This window comes from Microtus pennsylvanicus, chromosome 9, assembly GCF_037038515.1.
Source record: "Microtus pennsylvanicus isolate mMicPen1 chromosome 9, mMicPen1.hap1, whole genome shotgun sequence".
In the NCBI taxonomy this organism is placed as follows: domain Eukaryota; kingdom Metazoa; phylum Chordata; class Mammalia; order Rodentia; family Cricetidae; genus Microtus; species Microtus pennsylvanicus.
The window spans coordinates 1,636,658-1,651,859 of NC_134587.1; the positions used below are offsets into that span (position 1 = coordinate 1,636,658).

Below are 15,202 nucleotides of genomic sequence, written 5' to 3' on the forward strand. Positions count from 1 at the left end.
ACAACCAAAGAAATAATAGTTCCTTTCAAAAAACCATGTAGCCAACATTATAAAACATCCATTAAATCAGTGTTTCTAACACTGACAAGCAGGGGTAAGAACGATGCCAGGCAGCCCAGCTGAGCCAGAGACAGCTTTTAATCCAAAAGCGACAATAAGTGCTACAAATTCTCAGGGACGCTGCAACACAGGGCGAGGGTAATTTGAAAGCGTACACGAACTGCTGAATTCTTCAGTGACCTGCAGCGAGGGAAACTCGGCAAACACCCCGGTTCTTTCTGAACAATGACCTAAATAGTGGACTAGAAAAGGAACAGATGACACATTCCATTCATCTGGTGGACCTCAAAGACGCAAAGGTCGTACAGTCCTTTACAATTTAACGCGACAATGTGATCACTTTAGTCATCGTAGCGTCTAGACAAGGAACGAAAAGGAAAAGAATCAGACCATCAGACGAGAAGGGCTGGTTTCGGAGAGCAAAAAGCACTAGGAAGAGGCTAAATGGTCCGGGAGAAAAAGAAGTTCTGGGACCAAGTGAAGTTAAGTCACAGAATGACAGAGAAGCCAAAAGTCCCGCCGGACCAGCCTGTACTGATTTCCAACTTTTCCTAGATGTTAAACAGCTCCTTCAAAGCCAGTGTCCCCGGCCAATCCGAAGTTGGTGACAGGGTCAAAGTGGATGGTGAGTGCCAGGCTAGGTCATCCCCACAAATGTTTCATCCCTGCAGGACCTGAGCCAGCCGCGGGATGGAGTGGGTAGGCCGGTTTGGTGGAGCCAACGACCGGGTGCGGATAGGCTGGGTGGGGGCGCGCGGTGGGGGAGGGGGCGCCTGGGGACACAAGCGCGGCCACTTACGAGGACTTGCTGGGCGCAAAGAAGTCCACGGCGAACCCGAAGTAACTTCCCTCGGGGCCGGCGTACTCGGCGGGGTTTTCGACGTCCAGGTTGAAGGCGCCGGCGAGAGGCAACAGGAGGCCGGGCAGAAGCAGCAGAAAGCCACGGGGGCGAGGAGGCAACAGCAGCCACCCGGGAGCAGCCATCGCTCGGGCGCGGAGCCCAAAGGCTGTCCCGATGCCCGCCTGCGAGCGCCCAAACTGCTGTGCTGTGCTGTGTTGCGCTGTGTTGTGCTGTGCGCTTGCGGTCAAGGGCGGCCGAGCGGCTTGGAGGCGGGAGGCTGAGCTGGGCGGCTACCCAGGGGGCGCGGTGTGCGACGCGGGACTCCGGCTAGGTCGCTCGCTAGCGCGGCGGCTGGCACTGAGTACTGGCGAGGCGAGCGTCGTACCTCAGGCCGGGAGCTGCTTGGGCTGGGGTTGGGGGTGGGGGGGAGAGGAGGGGAGGAGGAGCCAGGGAGGCCGGGCCGCCCGCCGAAAAAGGAAGTCGCGCTCACGGTGGCCTCCCACAGGAGAAAGCCGAGCGCACTTCCGTGCGCGCTGGCAGCGGGTCCTCGGAACCCGCCCCGGGGCTGCGGCCCAGACCCAAAGGACCTGGGGACACTGGCCGCGCGCCTCCACCTGGGCCTTCCGGCCAACCCAGCAGGCCGGAGGATGGCGACAATGAAGCGAAAGAGGCCCAGGCACACCTCGTTCCCCGGTTCCTCCTGGAACTTCTGGGAGACTTTTGTGTTTAAGAATGCGGAAAGCGTTATCCGCTTCTCGAACTTCTGCTACTTAGGCCGGCAGGCACTCAGCAACAGAGAACTCTGTAATTATGTGCTATTTCCCTCCCCTTCTATTCCCCACACACTGAACTTAATTACAAACTCCCAGAAGGTTGCTAGCACTGCCCCGCCCAGAAGCGGTGCGTGGACCCGGATCTCGCGGACTGACAAAGTGTTGGGAAGGCAGAGTAGGTGATGAGTCTTCCAAATCCACCCAGAAGAGTACAGGCCTCATTCCTGCTAGGAGGAACAAGGATTTGGAAAACTGATAGTCGGCTTAGGGAGTTCAGGTAAACATGATTTTAGAGCTGGAGGCAGAAAGACAGGAATGGAAATGGAGCACTTGAGGTTCAGTGCCTGTGGACAAGGGCGGGCTGAGTGCTCCTTCTATACAGAAATCTTGGCCCGCTTTTTTAGATTCCTACTTCCTTTTCAGTCAGTGAATGACTAAAGAGTAAAGTTTGCTCAGAGCCGGCGCACTAGAAAGAACGCTCGGCTCTTAAGTGTTCCCTCCCGCTTTGGTAAAGTGGTCCAGCACCCACATGTTGGCTCATAAACATCTGTAACTCCAGTTCCAATTCCTCTTCTGGCCTCTATGGTGCACACACTTATGCGCAGACGAAACACTCATTCACATACAACATTTTTTTTCAAGTTTGCTCAGAGTCTTCCTATGTTGCACATGAAATGTTAAAGAATTTAGTGACTGAGTCGGGTGTGATGGCAAATGCTTTTGAACCCTGGCACTAGGAAGTCAGAGGCAGAAAGATCAAGCCTGTGTAGCAAGTTCCAGGCATATGCCAGGTTTGCATGTGAGACCTTGTTTCAAAGAAGATAAAAGAGGATGAAGAGAAAGGAAAGAAGGAGGAGAAAGAGATCCCTGTCACAAACGACAGGAAAGTATCTCAGTGACAGCATATATTCATCTAACATTAAATAGTTCTATGTGGTGTCATGTATACACTTAATTGGGTTATTCATTTTAATTTTTAAAATTTCACTAAAAGATGCTCCGCATAACCATTGGGTGGTCTTACCAACCACAGGCCAGCATCTTTGCCAAAGCAATGACAGGAAATCTACTGTGAATATGTATACATAAGATCATGTACCAGGCCAGGCAGTGGAGGCGCACGTCTTTAATCCTAGCACTTGGGAGGCAGAGAGACAGGCATATCTCTATGAGTTTGATGTCTCCTGTTCTACAGAAATAGTTCCAGGGAAGCCAGGGATTCACAAAGAATCCTTGCCTCAAAAAACAAAACAAACTAAGTAACAAAAAAGATCCTGTACTTGCTCTTTATTCCTTGACACCATTTGGGGTTAGAGTCTGAGGTTTAAGGAGATAGTGGCTCATGGACAGCAAGACCATCCTCTGTAATCCCAGCGACCTCTGTATCTCACTCTGAAAACCACACAGCTCTCCAGACAGAAGCTCTCAATTCTAAAGATGAGCCTGGGGTTTCCCGAGTCCCGTTCAGATAGTCGACATGCACAAATTTTAAGAGGAATCACGACTTTTACTGAATCGAGATTTAAAATGACAACATCGTCTTTCATGATAACTACTTGAGGAAATTTGTTTTTTAAATGTTTTTAAAATTGGTACCTACTGTAACTATATGCTTGTTGTAGTACGGCCACTTGTTTGTTCCCGGTTGCTCAGCCCCGAAATAACCACACAGAAACTATTTTATTTGCTGTACTGTTTGGCCAATAGCTTAAGCATATTTCTGGCTAATCCTCAAATCTTAACCAATTTAACCAATTTCCATTCATCATCTGTGTATCACCATGAGGCTGTAGCTTACTGGCAATGTTTCAGCATGTCTGTCTCTGGTGGTGGCTTCATGGCTTCTCCCTTACCTTACCTTTTTTCTCCAAGCATTCAGGTTAGTTTTCACCACCTAGCTCTGTTCTGTCTTGCTCTGCTATAGGCCCAAGACAGTTTCTTTATTAACCAATGGTAATCACAGCATACAGAGGGCCTATAAATCCTGTCTTAATACAGCACTTTAATAACCACAAAAATTCCAGTTCTGGAAGTTATTCTCTGTGCTCTTCCACATGGACTGCTCCACTGCTGAACAACTGAATTAGGGCTTAGGCGCAAAAACCTCAGCATTTCCTGTATGTTTAGAATTTGCTAATACAGAAACTTCCTTTGCCTTTGGGGGTGGGAGCAGGTAGGACTGGAACTCACATTTCTGTCTCAGCTTGCCGAGTGCTGATTACAGGAGGGAACCACTATACCCAGGAACCTCTCACCCTTCATTTTGACCAAGGCTTCATGCACCTAAGACTGGCCCTAAAACTGTCTAAGTCATTGAGCATTCTCAAGGTTGAGCTTCTGACCTTGAGCTTCTGACCCTCTTGTCCATACTTCCCAAACTCTGGGACTATAGGTGTGTATCACCTGTTTTAAAATGTTTTAAACTAAACAAACAAACAAACAAACAAACACAGAACACAGTAGTTTTTCAATTCCATGACTCATAAATAGAATCATGTGGGCCAGTTTGAAATGTGGCCAGCAAGTCCCCAAATGGTTACTAATGCTTCTCTCCTATTCTTTTTTGTATAAACATGACCTTGCTGTTAGTGGAGATTATAAATTAAACTTCTAAAGCACATTTCCTTCAGGCTTATGATAAATGTAAATAGTTATAACCAGAAGGCCTTTACCAATGGTAGTGTCAAGGCTGTAAAAGTTCCTGTAGAGACAACCAAAGATGCCGGTACAAGTTGTCAGGATCTTCAAGACAACTGATGGGAAGAAAGGGTACCGTCAGAATCAGGGACGCTATTTCCTGTCCCATTTCTTTTCGGCAGCTGCTCGGAGCTACACAGCTGCTTCGTGAGCATGGAGAGAGCATGCTTAGCAGTGAAAGTCATGGTCTAGGAATTGCAGAGCAAGAAGAGCGAGTTTCTGAGAACTGTGGATCCCGTTCCAGGCTTGAATTATATGTCTTCACAGTGTACTATTCAACATGGTGCCTCTATCTTTTTAAAGATGCTAGTATTTAGGTTTCCAGTTGTACTTTCTTTTCTTTTGTTTACGTTAGCAGAACGTGATGTCCCATACCCCAAACAAGTTGGGTCTCTGAGTTTGAGGCCAACCTAGTCTACAGAGTGAGTTTCAGTACAGCTAGGGCTACACAGAGAAACCCTATCTTGATAATCAAAAAGAAAAATATATATTTATTTATTTTGTATATATAGGTGTTTGTGGGATACCTCTGTATTCTATGAATATGTTTTATTATCATTGGGTATTAAAGAATCTGTTTCAGTCAATGGCTTGGTAGAGTAAAGTCAGGCAGGAAATCTGAACAGAGATATAGAGAGAAAGTAGGAGGAGTAAAGGAGATGCCATGTAGCCACCAAAGGAGACAGACACCCCAGAACCTTACCAGTAAACCACAGACTTGTGCCGATACACAGATTAATAGAAATGGGTTAATTTATGATTTAAGAGTTAGCGAGGAACATGCCTGAGTCATTGGCCAAGCAGTGTTGTAATTAATACAGTTCCTGTGTAGTTATTCAGGTCTGAGCGGTTGGGAAACGACGAACAATCTCCATCTACAGGTGTTTTATCTGCATGGACATCTGTACACAAGAAGAGGACATTGGGTCCTATTGGACTATAGTTACATATGGCTGTGAGCCATCATGGGGGTGCTGGGAACTGAACACAGGACCTCTGGGAGAGCAGCCAGGGTTCTTAACTTCTGAAGTACCTCTTAATAAATCAGACTAACTGATACCTCCACCTTAGTCTTCTTTTTTTTTTTTTTTTTTTTTGGTTTTTCGAGACAGGGTTTCTCTGTGGTTTTGGAGCCTGTCCTGGAACTAGCTATTGTAGACCAGGCTGGTCTCGAACTCACAGAGATCCTCCTGCCTCTGCCTCCCAAGTGCTGGGACACCTTAGTCTTCTTAACAAGATATTTAATGTGAGTGACAAGTATTTGTTTTCTTTCCTTGTTTAGGTAGAAATTATTCTACAATTATTCTACATATGTTTCCATTCCTGATTGGTTGGTTGGTTTAAGTAGCTAAAGCAACAGCATCACCTGGCAGTTGTCTTCCTGATGTGAAGTTATCTTTATTTACTGAAGCTAGAGTGAGTTCACTTTCTAGTGACTTTAGAGCTTTACCTACTCTGTGGAAGGACTTCTATGGCTGGCATTCATATAACAAAAATGAATTTAGTTCTGGTGGGTGATCTACTTATTGGATGGGCTGGTGCCTTCCCTGGCTTTGTGCATTTTAGATGATTCACTTGGGGTTTTCCTAAAGTCTCCACCACTACTTCCTCTAAAGTTGAAGGGATAATTAAGAATTTCTACCTTTCCATCATTATGGAAATGTGCCAGGGGATTTTCATGAAATGTTAAATATTTGGATTTAACCAGAGATGATTATGTTCACTAATAGAGAGCTCTTAATTACATAATTTAATTAGGCTTAGATCACAGGAGCAAAATGAATTAAAGACTTAGGACAGTTTCCGCCTTTTTTCCCCAAAGGATAAAGGTATTTCTATGGTTAGATTTTTGTTTTGTTTTGTTTTTTGAGTCAGAGATTTTCTGTGTGGCCCTGGCTGTCCTGGACTTGCTGTGTAGACCAGGCTGGCATCAACTCAGACAGCTCCACCTGCCTGTGCCCCCCAAGTGCTGGGACTAAAAGTGGCGCCACGGCTGTCCTGTCTGTCTGATATTTTTGTTTTGGTTTTGAAGCAGCGATCACTGTTGTGAAGACAGCTGCCCAAATTCATTCTACCATTTCGACGTGAGCAAGATCCTTCAAATCTGAGTCAGCACTGCTACCTTTTTACTCCAATTACCTTATTTTAGCTGTTGTTGGTTTTGTTATTGTTTTTATGTATTACTAATCAGTCAAGAGCTCACTGCATGGCCCACATTGCCAGTAGAGTGTCTCTCTAGTACTCATAAGGCCCTGGGTTCAATCCTCAGCACTGCCATAAGTAAATACATCAAATGAAATACAACCAAACATATGTGGCCAGGCTGGATTTGAACTCATGGTCCCCCTGGTTGAACTTCCTGAGTGCTAGGTTAAGGTATGCACCAGCAGATAGGCTTCATTTTAGCTCTTCTGTTTCCAGATGAATAAAATAAAAATAGATTAAAAATGTTTTTCTCTTTTATTAAATTTATTTGGTAAATAAAATATATAGCTGGATGGTGGTGGTGTACACCTTCAATCCCAGTACTCTGGAGGCAGAGGCAAGTGGATCTCTATGAGTTCAAGGCCAGCCTTGTCTACAGCGTGGGTTTCAGAATAGCCAGGGCTACATGAAGACACTCTGTCTTGAAAAACAGACAACATAATCCCAGCACTCGGGAGGCAGAGGCAGGCGGATCTCTGTGAGTTCGAGACCAGCCTGATCTACAGAGCTAGTTCCAGGACAGGCTCCAAAGCCACAGAGAAACCCTGTCTCGAAAAACCAAAAAAAAAAAAAAACCAGACAACAAAAGTGGTAAGCAGCAACTTTAATGAAATACTCTCTGAGGAGAATACATATTTTCATATACCTAAGCCAGTCTCAGACAAACATATGCAAGAAACTTTTAAGGATAGTCTAGTGATTTTATGACCCAAAATGTAATAGTAAACGACATTCTTTAAAAAGAAATAAGTGCTGGGTGTGGTGGCTCATGCCTTTAATCCCAGCACTCTGGAGACAGATCCAGGCAGATCCCTGTGAGTTCAATCAAGGCTAGCCTGGTCTACAAAGTGAGTCCCAGGGCAGCCAGGACCATTACACAAGGAAAGCTTGTCTCAGAAGAAGAAGGAGGAGGAGGAGAAGAAGAAGGAGGAGGAGAAGGAAGAAGAGGAGGAGGAGGAGAAGGAAGAGGAGAAGGAGGAGGAGGAGGAGGAGGAGGAGAAGAAGAAGAAGAAGAAGAAGAAGAAGAAGAAGAAGAAGAAGAAGAAGAAGAAGAAGAAGAAGAAGAAGAAGAAAAAGAAAAGCAGCTAAAAATAAAATGGACTGGGATATAGAAGACAAAAAAACCTTTGTGGCAATGAAAACACTCATATTTAAACCCTCCAACTACCTGCATCACCATCACCCACAGGTAGCTACGACTAAGTAGTGAATACATGTTACCAGCATGGCTGGAAAATTAAATTGCAGTGTAAACTGTTTCAGGGTCACATGCAGCCAGTGGCTCCCAAGCTGAGCAGAATGGCTGCCAGCCGTATTCATTCAAGGGGTAGAGAATCAGTCTACTGATGGACTAAATAGACTGAAGTCCTTTCTGTTTATCTTTCCAAAGCTGCAAGTGTCAGTGGTTAAAGGTCAATTTTCTTCTCTGTTTCTGCACCAAATTGCACCTGATTTTCCAGTTCTACTACTGGGAGGTTTTCATTTACTAATTCAGTCACCACAAAAAAAGGTATAGTGTGGTGGTAAGAAAAAATAGAAAGAAGAAAGGCGACCAGAAACTGCTCTGATATCAACACACCCATCTTCTTTCTTACTTTTTATGCCTTTGACAGCTCTGCCAGGCTGAGACGCATAGCTCACCTCTAAATGTGGTGCTGAGTCCCAAGTCTGTGAAGGCCGAGCCCTGAGTTCAGGCAATGCAAGGTTCACTAGTTATTTCACTGGTCATAGGGAACCAAGTCACAGAATGTGGGGGATTCTTCTGGAGCAGTAGGGTGAGATCGGCTTGATCGTCAGTAAACAATGTGGGGTTGTTTGTGTGTCTGAGATTGTCAACTTCCTTCCTAGTGTCCCTAAGGAATCTCAAAGGTACTTGAGCCAACGCTGATCTCAATCTCACTGGCGCCTCGCTTTCTGTTCATTCACCACGAACATGTCCTGTCGTAACATGAAGATATGGCTTAACCCCCTTTTTATTGATTTTAAGTAATCCAAATATGGAAAGTTGCAGGTGGTAGAATTCCATAGAACATTTGAGAAAAACAGCAGAAGGTAATGCTTTAGGGTAGCCCAGGGAGGACCAGCCTACACTAATACAACATTAGAGTATTAAATGTTGCTTCTTTTCTTTTTTAAGGTGAGGTCTCATGTAGTGTAGACTCACATCAAATTCGCTATGTAGTGTATATGTAGCAGAGAATGTCCTCGAACTTCCTAATCTCCTGCCTCAAGTCTAAAAGCTAGGCTCATAAGCATGTGTTGGTACATCTAGTTTCATTCAGTGAGGGAATCAGCCAGGCAGGCACTCTACCAACCGAGATAGGAAGGATCAACCGAGGGGGACAGACCTTCCTCCAGAGATAGCAGCGCTTTCCAGCAGCACTTCCCAGATATAACGGGGTGGGAAGGAAAACCACCAGTTTCTAGTAATGAAGCTCCCCTCCAGCCCTGATGCTGGCTGCATCTACTCTGTTCATTGCTGCCTTGCTGATACATTTTTATTTTTCCTTATATCAGAAGTCAGCTTCTAGAATGCTGGGGGACCCTGTCATGACAGAATTAATAAAATTGAAAAGAAAAAAAAAAGAAGTCAGCTTCTTTCTGCTCTCAATGTGGACTGCAGACCAGCAGCTCTGCAGAAAGCCTCCCCAGCTTTAGCACCAGATGGAAACTGACCAAACATCCACTCCTTTGGACTCCGCAGCTGTTGTGGAAGCCAAACCAATAAATCCCCTTTGTAAGACATGTTCATTCTATTGCTTATATGTCTCTTGAGGACCCTAACACGATGTTTGTGCTTGATTTTTTTTCACATAAACATTTTGGAAGGTATTACAGGCATGGTAGCACATACCCTTTATCCCAGCACTTAGGAGGCAGAGGCAGGTGTGTCTCTGTTAGTTCGAGGCCAGCCCAGAGCAGCATTTAAAAAAATTGAAAGACAATGTTATCTACACTTGGAGTGCTGCATGTCATGATGGTCATATATCAACTCTACAACCCCAGTGTCTCTGTGTGAGGGGCAGTGTGCAATCATAGGCTGGCTGGCTTCTTCAGGCCTCCTCCAGGCTAAAGGAACTCTTGCCAGGATGCTCTAAGGTCTCTCTCCATCTGCTGACCTTGCTTGGACACATGCTGGCCTTTTCCTGAGGCAGGCCAATTTACAGCAGAGTTCCTGGGGAAAGACACTAGGAGCTCTCATTTTGGCAGTTCCCTCAAAGGAGTTTAGGAAACCCTGAAATTTGAGCATTCTACCTGAAGGAACCCTAGCCAGCCTAGGCCTGGCAAACACGGCTCTGGCAGGCCTTGCCCTTCTCCCCCATTCTCTCTGCCTTTCTAGAAATGGTTAAATTACATTCCTAAAGCTAGCCACCAAGGTCTATTTCCATATTTGGCCACTTCCTCCCTCTGAGGCTGCTGACCACCAAGGTCCAGCTGTCAAAGTATTGAAGTCCAGTTATCAGAAGCCTAACCATAGGCCATTTCTGCGTTTGATGCTGCCCCTTGCTATGAAGAAACATTTTATTAGATGAAGTCACATTCATCAATCTAAATGATTAGTTTCTTATTTAGAAAGTCCTAGTCTATACTGATATCTTGATATATTTCCCCTGCGTTTTCCTTGATCAATTTTAGATTTTCAGGTCTTACACCGAAGTCTTTGATTCTCATGGAGTTGGCCATCACACAGAGTAAGAGATGGGGGTCAGTTTCAGTTCCCTGTGCATGGTCACCCATTTTCCCCAGCAACAACTGTTGAAGAGGCTGTCTTCTCCTTGTGGACACAAAAACACAGCCCTCAGCTCAAAGGCTAATATGAAATCGTTTGTTCTGGAGCCAAACCTGAGGGTCTCCAGTGTTGCTCTTTTTGCCCATTATTCTCACTGTTCTTTGGCATTCTGGTGTCTTTTATGCATCTATGTAAATTTTAATACTGTTTTCCTATTTTTTTTTTGAAGATCGGCATCGGGAAGGATTTTTAAAATTATTTGTGTATGTGCGGGGATGTGCACGTAACTGCAGGTGTTCGAAGTGACCAAAGGACTCAGCATTGGGAGCCAATGGGAACCAAACCTGAGCCCTCTGGGAGAGGAGTGAGTGCCCTTAACAGCTGAGCCATCTCTCCAGAGCCTTGACATTGGAATTTTTGTGGCGATTGCCACAAGTGAATCTATAGGTTACTATTGATCGTGTAGCCATTTTCCCAGTATAAATCCATCCAATCCACAGTATGGGAGGTCTTCCTACCTTCTAGCATTATCTTTACTTTCTTGTAGCAGGTTTTAAATTTGATTTGCGTTAGTGTTCTGCTTCTCGCTTAGATTTATTCACTTAACTGCTTTAAGGACCCTATTCCTACTCAGAGGGGTGACCTCTCTCTCTCTCTCTCTCTCTCTCTCTCTCTCTCTCTCTCTCTCTCTCTCAGAACTCATGCACTGTGTTTCTTCTGTCTACAGTGTCAAGTCTTTCATAAAAAGTTTATATCCATTTTGGTTTGGTAAATACTTTGTCCTGTGCCTTATGCTTACCGTTTCTGCAACATTTTGCAAACACACATGCGTGTGTGCACGCGCACACACACACACACACACACACAACACACACACACAGCCAAAACTAGCTAATGGACACTTAGCTTCAAATTCTGCCTTTACTTTTCCTGAGTTATTTTGAATAAAAGAAAAGGTCTTAATCAAACATGATGATGAACCAGGTATGGTGGCACATACCTGTAATCCCAGAAGCTGGAGGTAGAGGCAAGAGAAGTTAATTTTTGACTCATAGTGAGTTTGAAGACAACCTGAGCTACATGAGACCTTTTCTAAAAATACCAAAGCCAAGACAGACAAAACCACTAAAAATCAATAAATCAATAAAGAAATAAATACAATGAACAGAATAAAGAAAGAGTAAAGCCAACCTCTGAAGTCAGGGACCGAGTTCAAATCAAATGCTCATCTCAGGAAAAAGACCGAGACCAAGCATATCCACAGCTGCAAGTTTTGTCTTGTGTTAGGAACAAAGGGAAGGCCACTGTCTTGTGCACACTTAATTTCTACTCCAAGGATTTGCCACCGTATCTGCAGACCGTATGCAGCATCAAAAAGACAATAAAATGTATTCTTGAAAAGTATCTCCTGAGAAAGCATATACAGCAGTTATTCTCAAGAAAATACTGGGTGGCAAGAATTGAACAAACCATGAAAATGTCTTCTTTTTCAAAAAGAATTATCCCGGCGTAGAGGTGTATGCGTTTAATCTCAGCATTCTTAGGAGGCAAAGGCAGACAGATCTCTGTGAGCTCAAGGCCAATGTGATCTACAAGGAGAGTACCAAGGCAGCCAGGGCTACACAGTGAGATTCTGTTTTTTTTTTTTTACTTTTTTTTTTTTTACTGTGATTAACTTGCTTATTCTCTCATGTTAAAATATTTTATCATATTTTCCTGTGCTTAATATTTATTTTGGACTTCTCCCCCATTTTGATTTAAATGGAAGGAAAAGCTTGCCAAGGTTCATGTCTTCCTGAGTCAGCAAGTAAAGTTCCTATTAATCTCCCAGCTGAATGAGTCACCAGTCTGGCTTGGGGAAGTCAGTCTTGGCCATCTGGGCTGCTGAGAAACAGCACCGTCAATTAGTCTAGACAGTTTGTGGGCAGTCACTTGGCCATGTATGGTATGCTTTCCACTTCCTCCTAGTGGAACCTAGACACTCTCCTGGGAACATGTAAAAAGATGCCAGATTTAGAAGAAGAAAAACACGGGATGTGTAGACAGATTAGGATCCCACATAAACCGCGAATGCCCTTACAATACAGGCATTCCGTGTGATATCTGAGACGTATTTCAGTACACACAAAAAAGGAAATTGTTTATCTGACATGTATTCTGCATTAGGCAGCCTACATTTTATGTGCCAGCCTTACATGGGTAGATCTGAGCTGTGCCTCCACACTTTCTTTTCCTGGAGAAAGACTGCTCTCAAGTGAATGAGGGCTCAGTTTTTTCCTCTGTTGTTAGCCACACAATTACTGTCTAACATCAGAGAAAGACGAAAGAATTCCTCCCAGATTGCTTCTCAGTCTTTCCACGCCGCTCAGGAGGCTTGGGGAAGTCCAAATTCTAATCCATTTTGGTTGCTAACCGTGGTGCTTCCTGGGAAAGGCTGTGCTGGCCACCAGTGGCCCTCAGTTAAGGTTTCTGGTATTTCACAAGTTTTATTGGGTGTAAGAATCTCCTGAGGAGATTTTGAAACTTTAATGACTGGGGTGCATTCCATCTAAATAAAAATCTGGCCGCATTGGGTAGGATGTAGCTGTCAGGGTTAATACTTGTAATTCCTTAGCTGTCGTTAACTTCAGGCAAAGTTGAGAATGACTGTCCGCTGAGCCACATTTATACCAGGTAATGTTTACCACAAGTGGGGAGGCAATTCCTAAAAAAAAGGAATTACAATACTGATTATTACACATTCATTTTGGGTTTTTTGTTTGCTTGTTATTTTTGAGACAGGCCCTTATGTAGTTCAGGCTGGCCTTGAACTCACGATTTGTCTAACTTAATTGACCTTCTTCCTCCACCTCCTAAGTAACTGTGCTTGGCAGGATCAGATTATCTTCTTTTTAGTGTGACCCTGAGGGTCGGAGTCTGAAATATCACTGTCAAGCCTGGCTAATGAGCCCCTGTTCAGTTCTGCTTTCCCAGCAACTGCGAAAAACAATACATTTCTACCAAATATTTTCCAGGTTTGGGAATTTTATCTGTAACGTCATGCTTGTCGGAAAATACTTTTCTATGGATGTCAAATAATTTATGTTTCCTAATGCCTCCAGTGGAAGCCAAATAACCACCACCTCAGTGCGGCTCATCTTGAAAAAAAATTGACATTTCTGCTAATGTGCAGCTTGGATAAAGTTAGGAAAATGTCTTGAGGAAGAACATCAAACCTTTAAGTTGTTTTTCACATAAAGACATGTCAATATTATGCATTCAAAGCTACTGACATAAATGTAGCACATGCTTACATGAAACAGATGATAAAAACAGCTCTTGGTCAAACACCTTCGTTTTTCTTCCTAATTATTGTCAACGTGGAATCATCCATTTGATGCCATCTTCCTCAAACCACCACTCTGCCTTCCTCCCAGCCTTCTTTAAACTAAGGCGTGTTCTCTGTGTGTCCTGTCCTTTACACTCAAGTCTTTCTGCTTGACCTTCCTTTCTTACTTTTATTCTGATTTTTTTCTCTCAGTCTGCCTTATCCAGCCTGTTTGCCCTCCTTCATGTATGCCCTGTCTCAGCACTCCCCTCTTTACTGCGCAATCCTGTCTTGTAACTTGTGTATTATAATTCAATGGCATTCTACTTATGACTTTTTGCAGTGTTGGTAATTGAATGCAGGACCTTGAGCATGCCAGATGACCCCTCTACTGCTGAGCAAGGGAGGACATTCTAGAATATGTGATCCCTGCTTCTTCTTGATCTTCTTCTCTCACCAGCAGCAATAGCGGTTACCATGTCTGTGGAAAACCACCCTGAGAAGTCTGCGGGTGTTCCCTCCCTCCAAGTAAGTGTGTGTGTGTGTGTGTGTGTGTGTGTGTGTGTATGTGTATGTGTGTGTTGGGGGAGGGGCGAGCTCACTCATGGGTTCCGAGGCTACCAGCTTACAAAGGTGACTCAGAAGAGGTGACTGCCAAGTTGTATTGAGAGTTCCCAGCTGTGGGTCCTTCTCTTGGTGTGTCCTTTTCAGAAAATGTTTACCCCATAGTATGTGAGAACAGAACAGAAATCAGTTTGAGGTCTGTTCTTCCTACAAAGTCAGCCAGCTGAAAACGTGAGTGTGTGTGTGTGTGTGTGTGTGTGTGTGTGTGTGTGTGTGTGTGTGGCTTACCTCTCAACCACGGTGATCTGCTCGTCCTTCCATGAAAGGCTCATAAACATATCCTGAATACAGCCCACGCAGCAAGCAGCAGGGCAGGGTGGTAAAACAGTAACTACGATTGTTGACCAGGCTCTGCTCTAAAATGCACTGAACCTTTACAGCTTTATGACCACACAGACAAGCCTAACTCCAGCTGAACTTTCTAAGGAGGGATTTGCCCGGAGTCCCTCTGCTAATTACACAGCAAAAACAGAATGTGACTGAAACAAGCAAATGAGAGGTCAAATAATGAGTATAATTTAGCTACGGCGTACGTAAATTTTTATTTATTATTTGTTTGTTTGTTTGTTTGTTTGTTTTTCAAGACAGGGTTTCTCTGTAGCTTTGGAGCCTGTCCTGGAACTAGTTCTTATAGACCAGGCTGGCCTCGAACTCATAGAGATCCACCTGCCTCTGCCTCCCGGGTGCTGGGATTAAAGGCATGCGCCATCACCGCTGGGCTAAAGTCTATGGCCTTCTGTAGTTTGCAGGTTATGAGCAGAATATAAAGGATCCTACATTTAAATATACTGATGGGAAATGCTTTAACTGTCATTTCGTTCAAAATGAACCAGTAGCTAAAGATGATTTTTTTTCATGGTCATGCAAGTTTTTCATTAAAATAACAATGAGTCGCCTTAAGAATGGAATTCCCTTCCCTATTTCCTTCCAGGCTTTCCTTTTCTATGGAAGTTAAGGATAGATTT

The 15,202-nt window shown here is 44.2% G+C and overlaps 1 protein-coding gene and 1 long non-coding RNA gene across 3 annotated transcripts in view; one reads left to right on the top strand and one right to left on the bottom strand.

Annotated features, from left to right (window-relative positions):
* The window catches only part of Itgav (integrin subunit alpha V), a 70,886-nt gene extending 69,549 nt beyond the window's left edge, over positions 1-1,337 (bottom strand). The window contains exon 1 of one of the 2 annotated variants that reach the window (XM_075984733.1): positions 860-1,337. In XM_075984733.1, the coding sequence (XP_075840848.1) occupies positions 860-1,044 (185 nt within the window). In that variant the 5' untranslated portion in view covers positions 1,045-1,337. The remainder of the gene's footprint in view (positions 1-859) is intronic. The other variant, XM_075984732.1, reaches the window with a different exon arrangement.
* On the top strand, positions 564-9,321 carry LOC142857095 (uncharacterized). The gene is made up of 2 exons (XR_012911761.1): positions 564-685; positions 9,164-9,321. It is a non-coding gene; the product is annotated as an uncharacterized LOC142857095 (long non-coding RNA).
* The last annotated feature ends 5,881 nt before the right edge of the window (positions 9,322-15,202 follow it).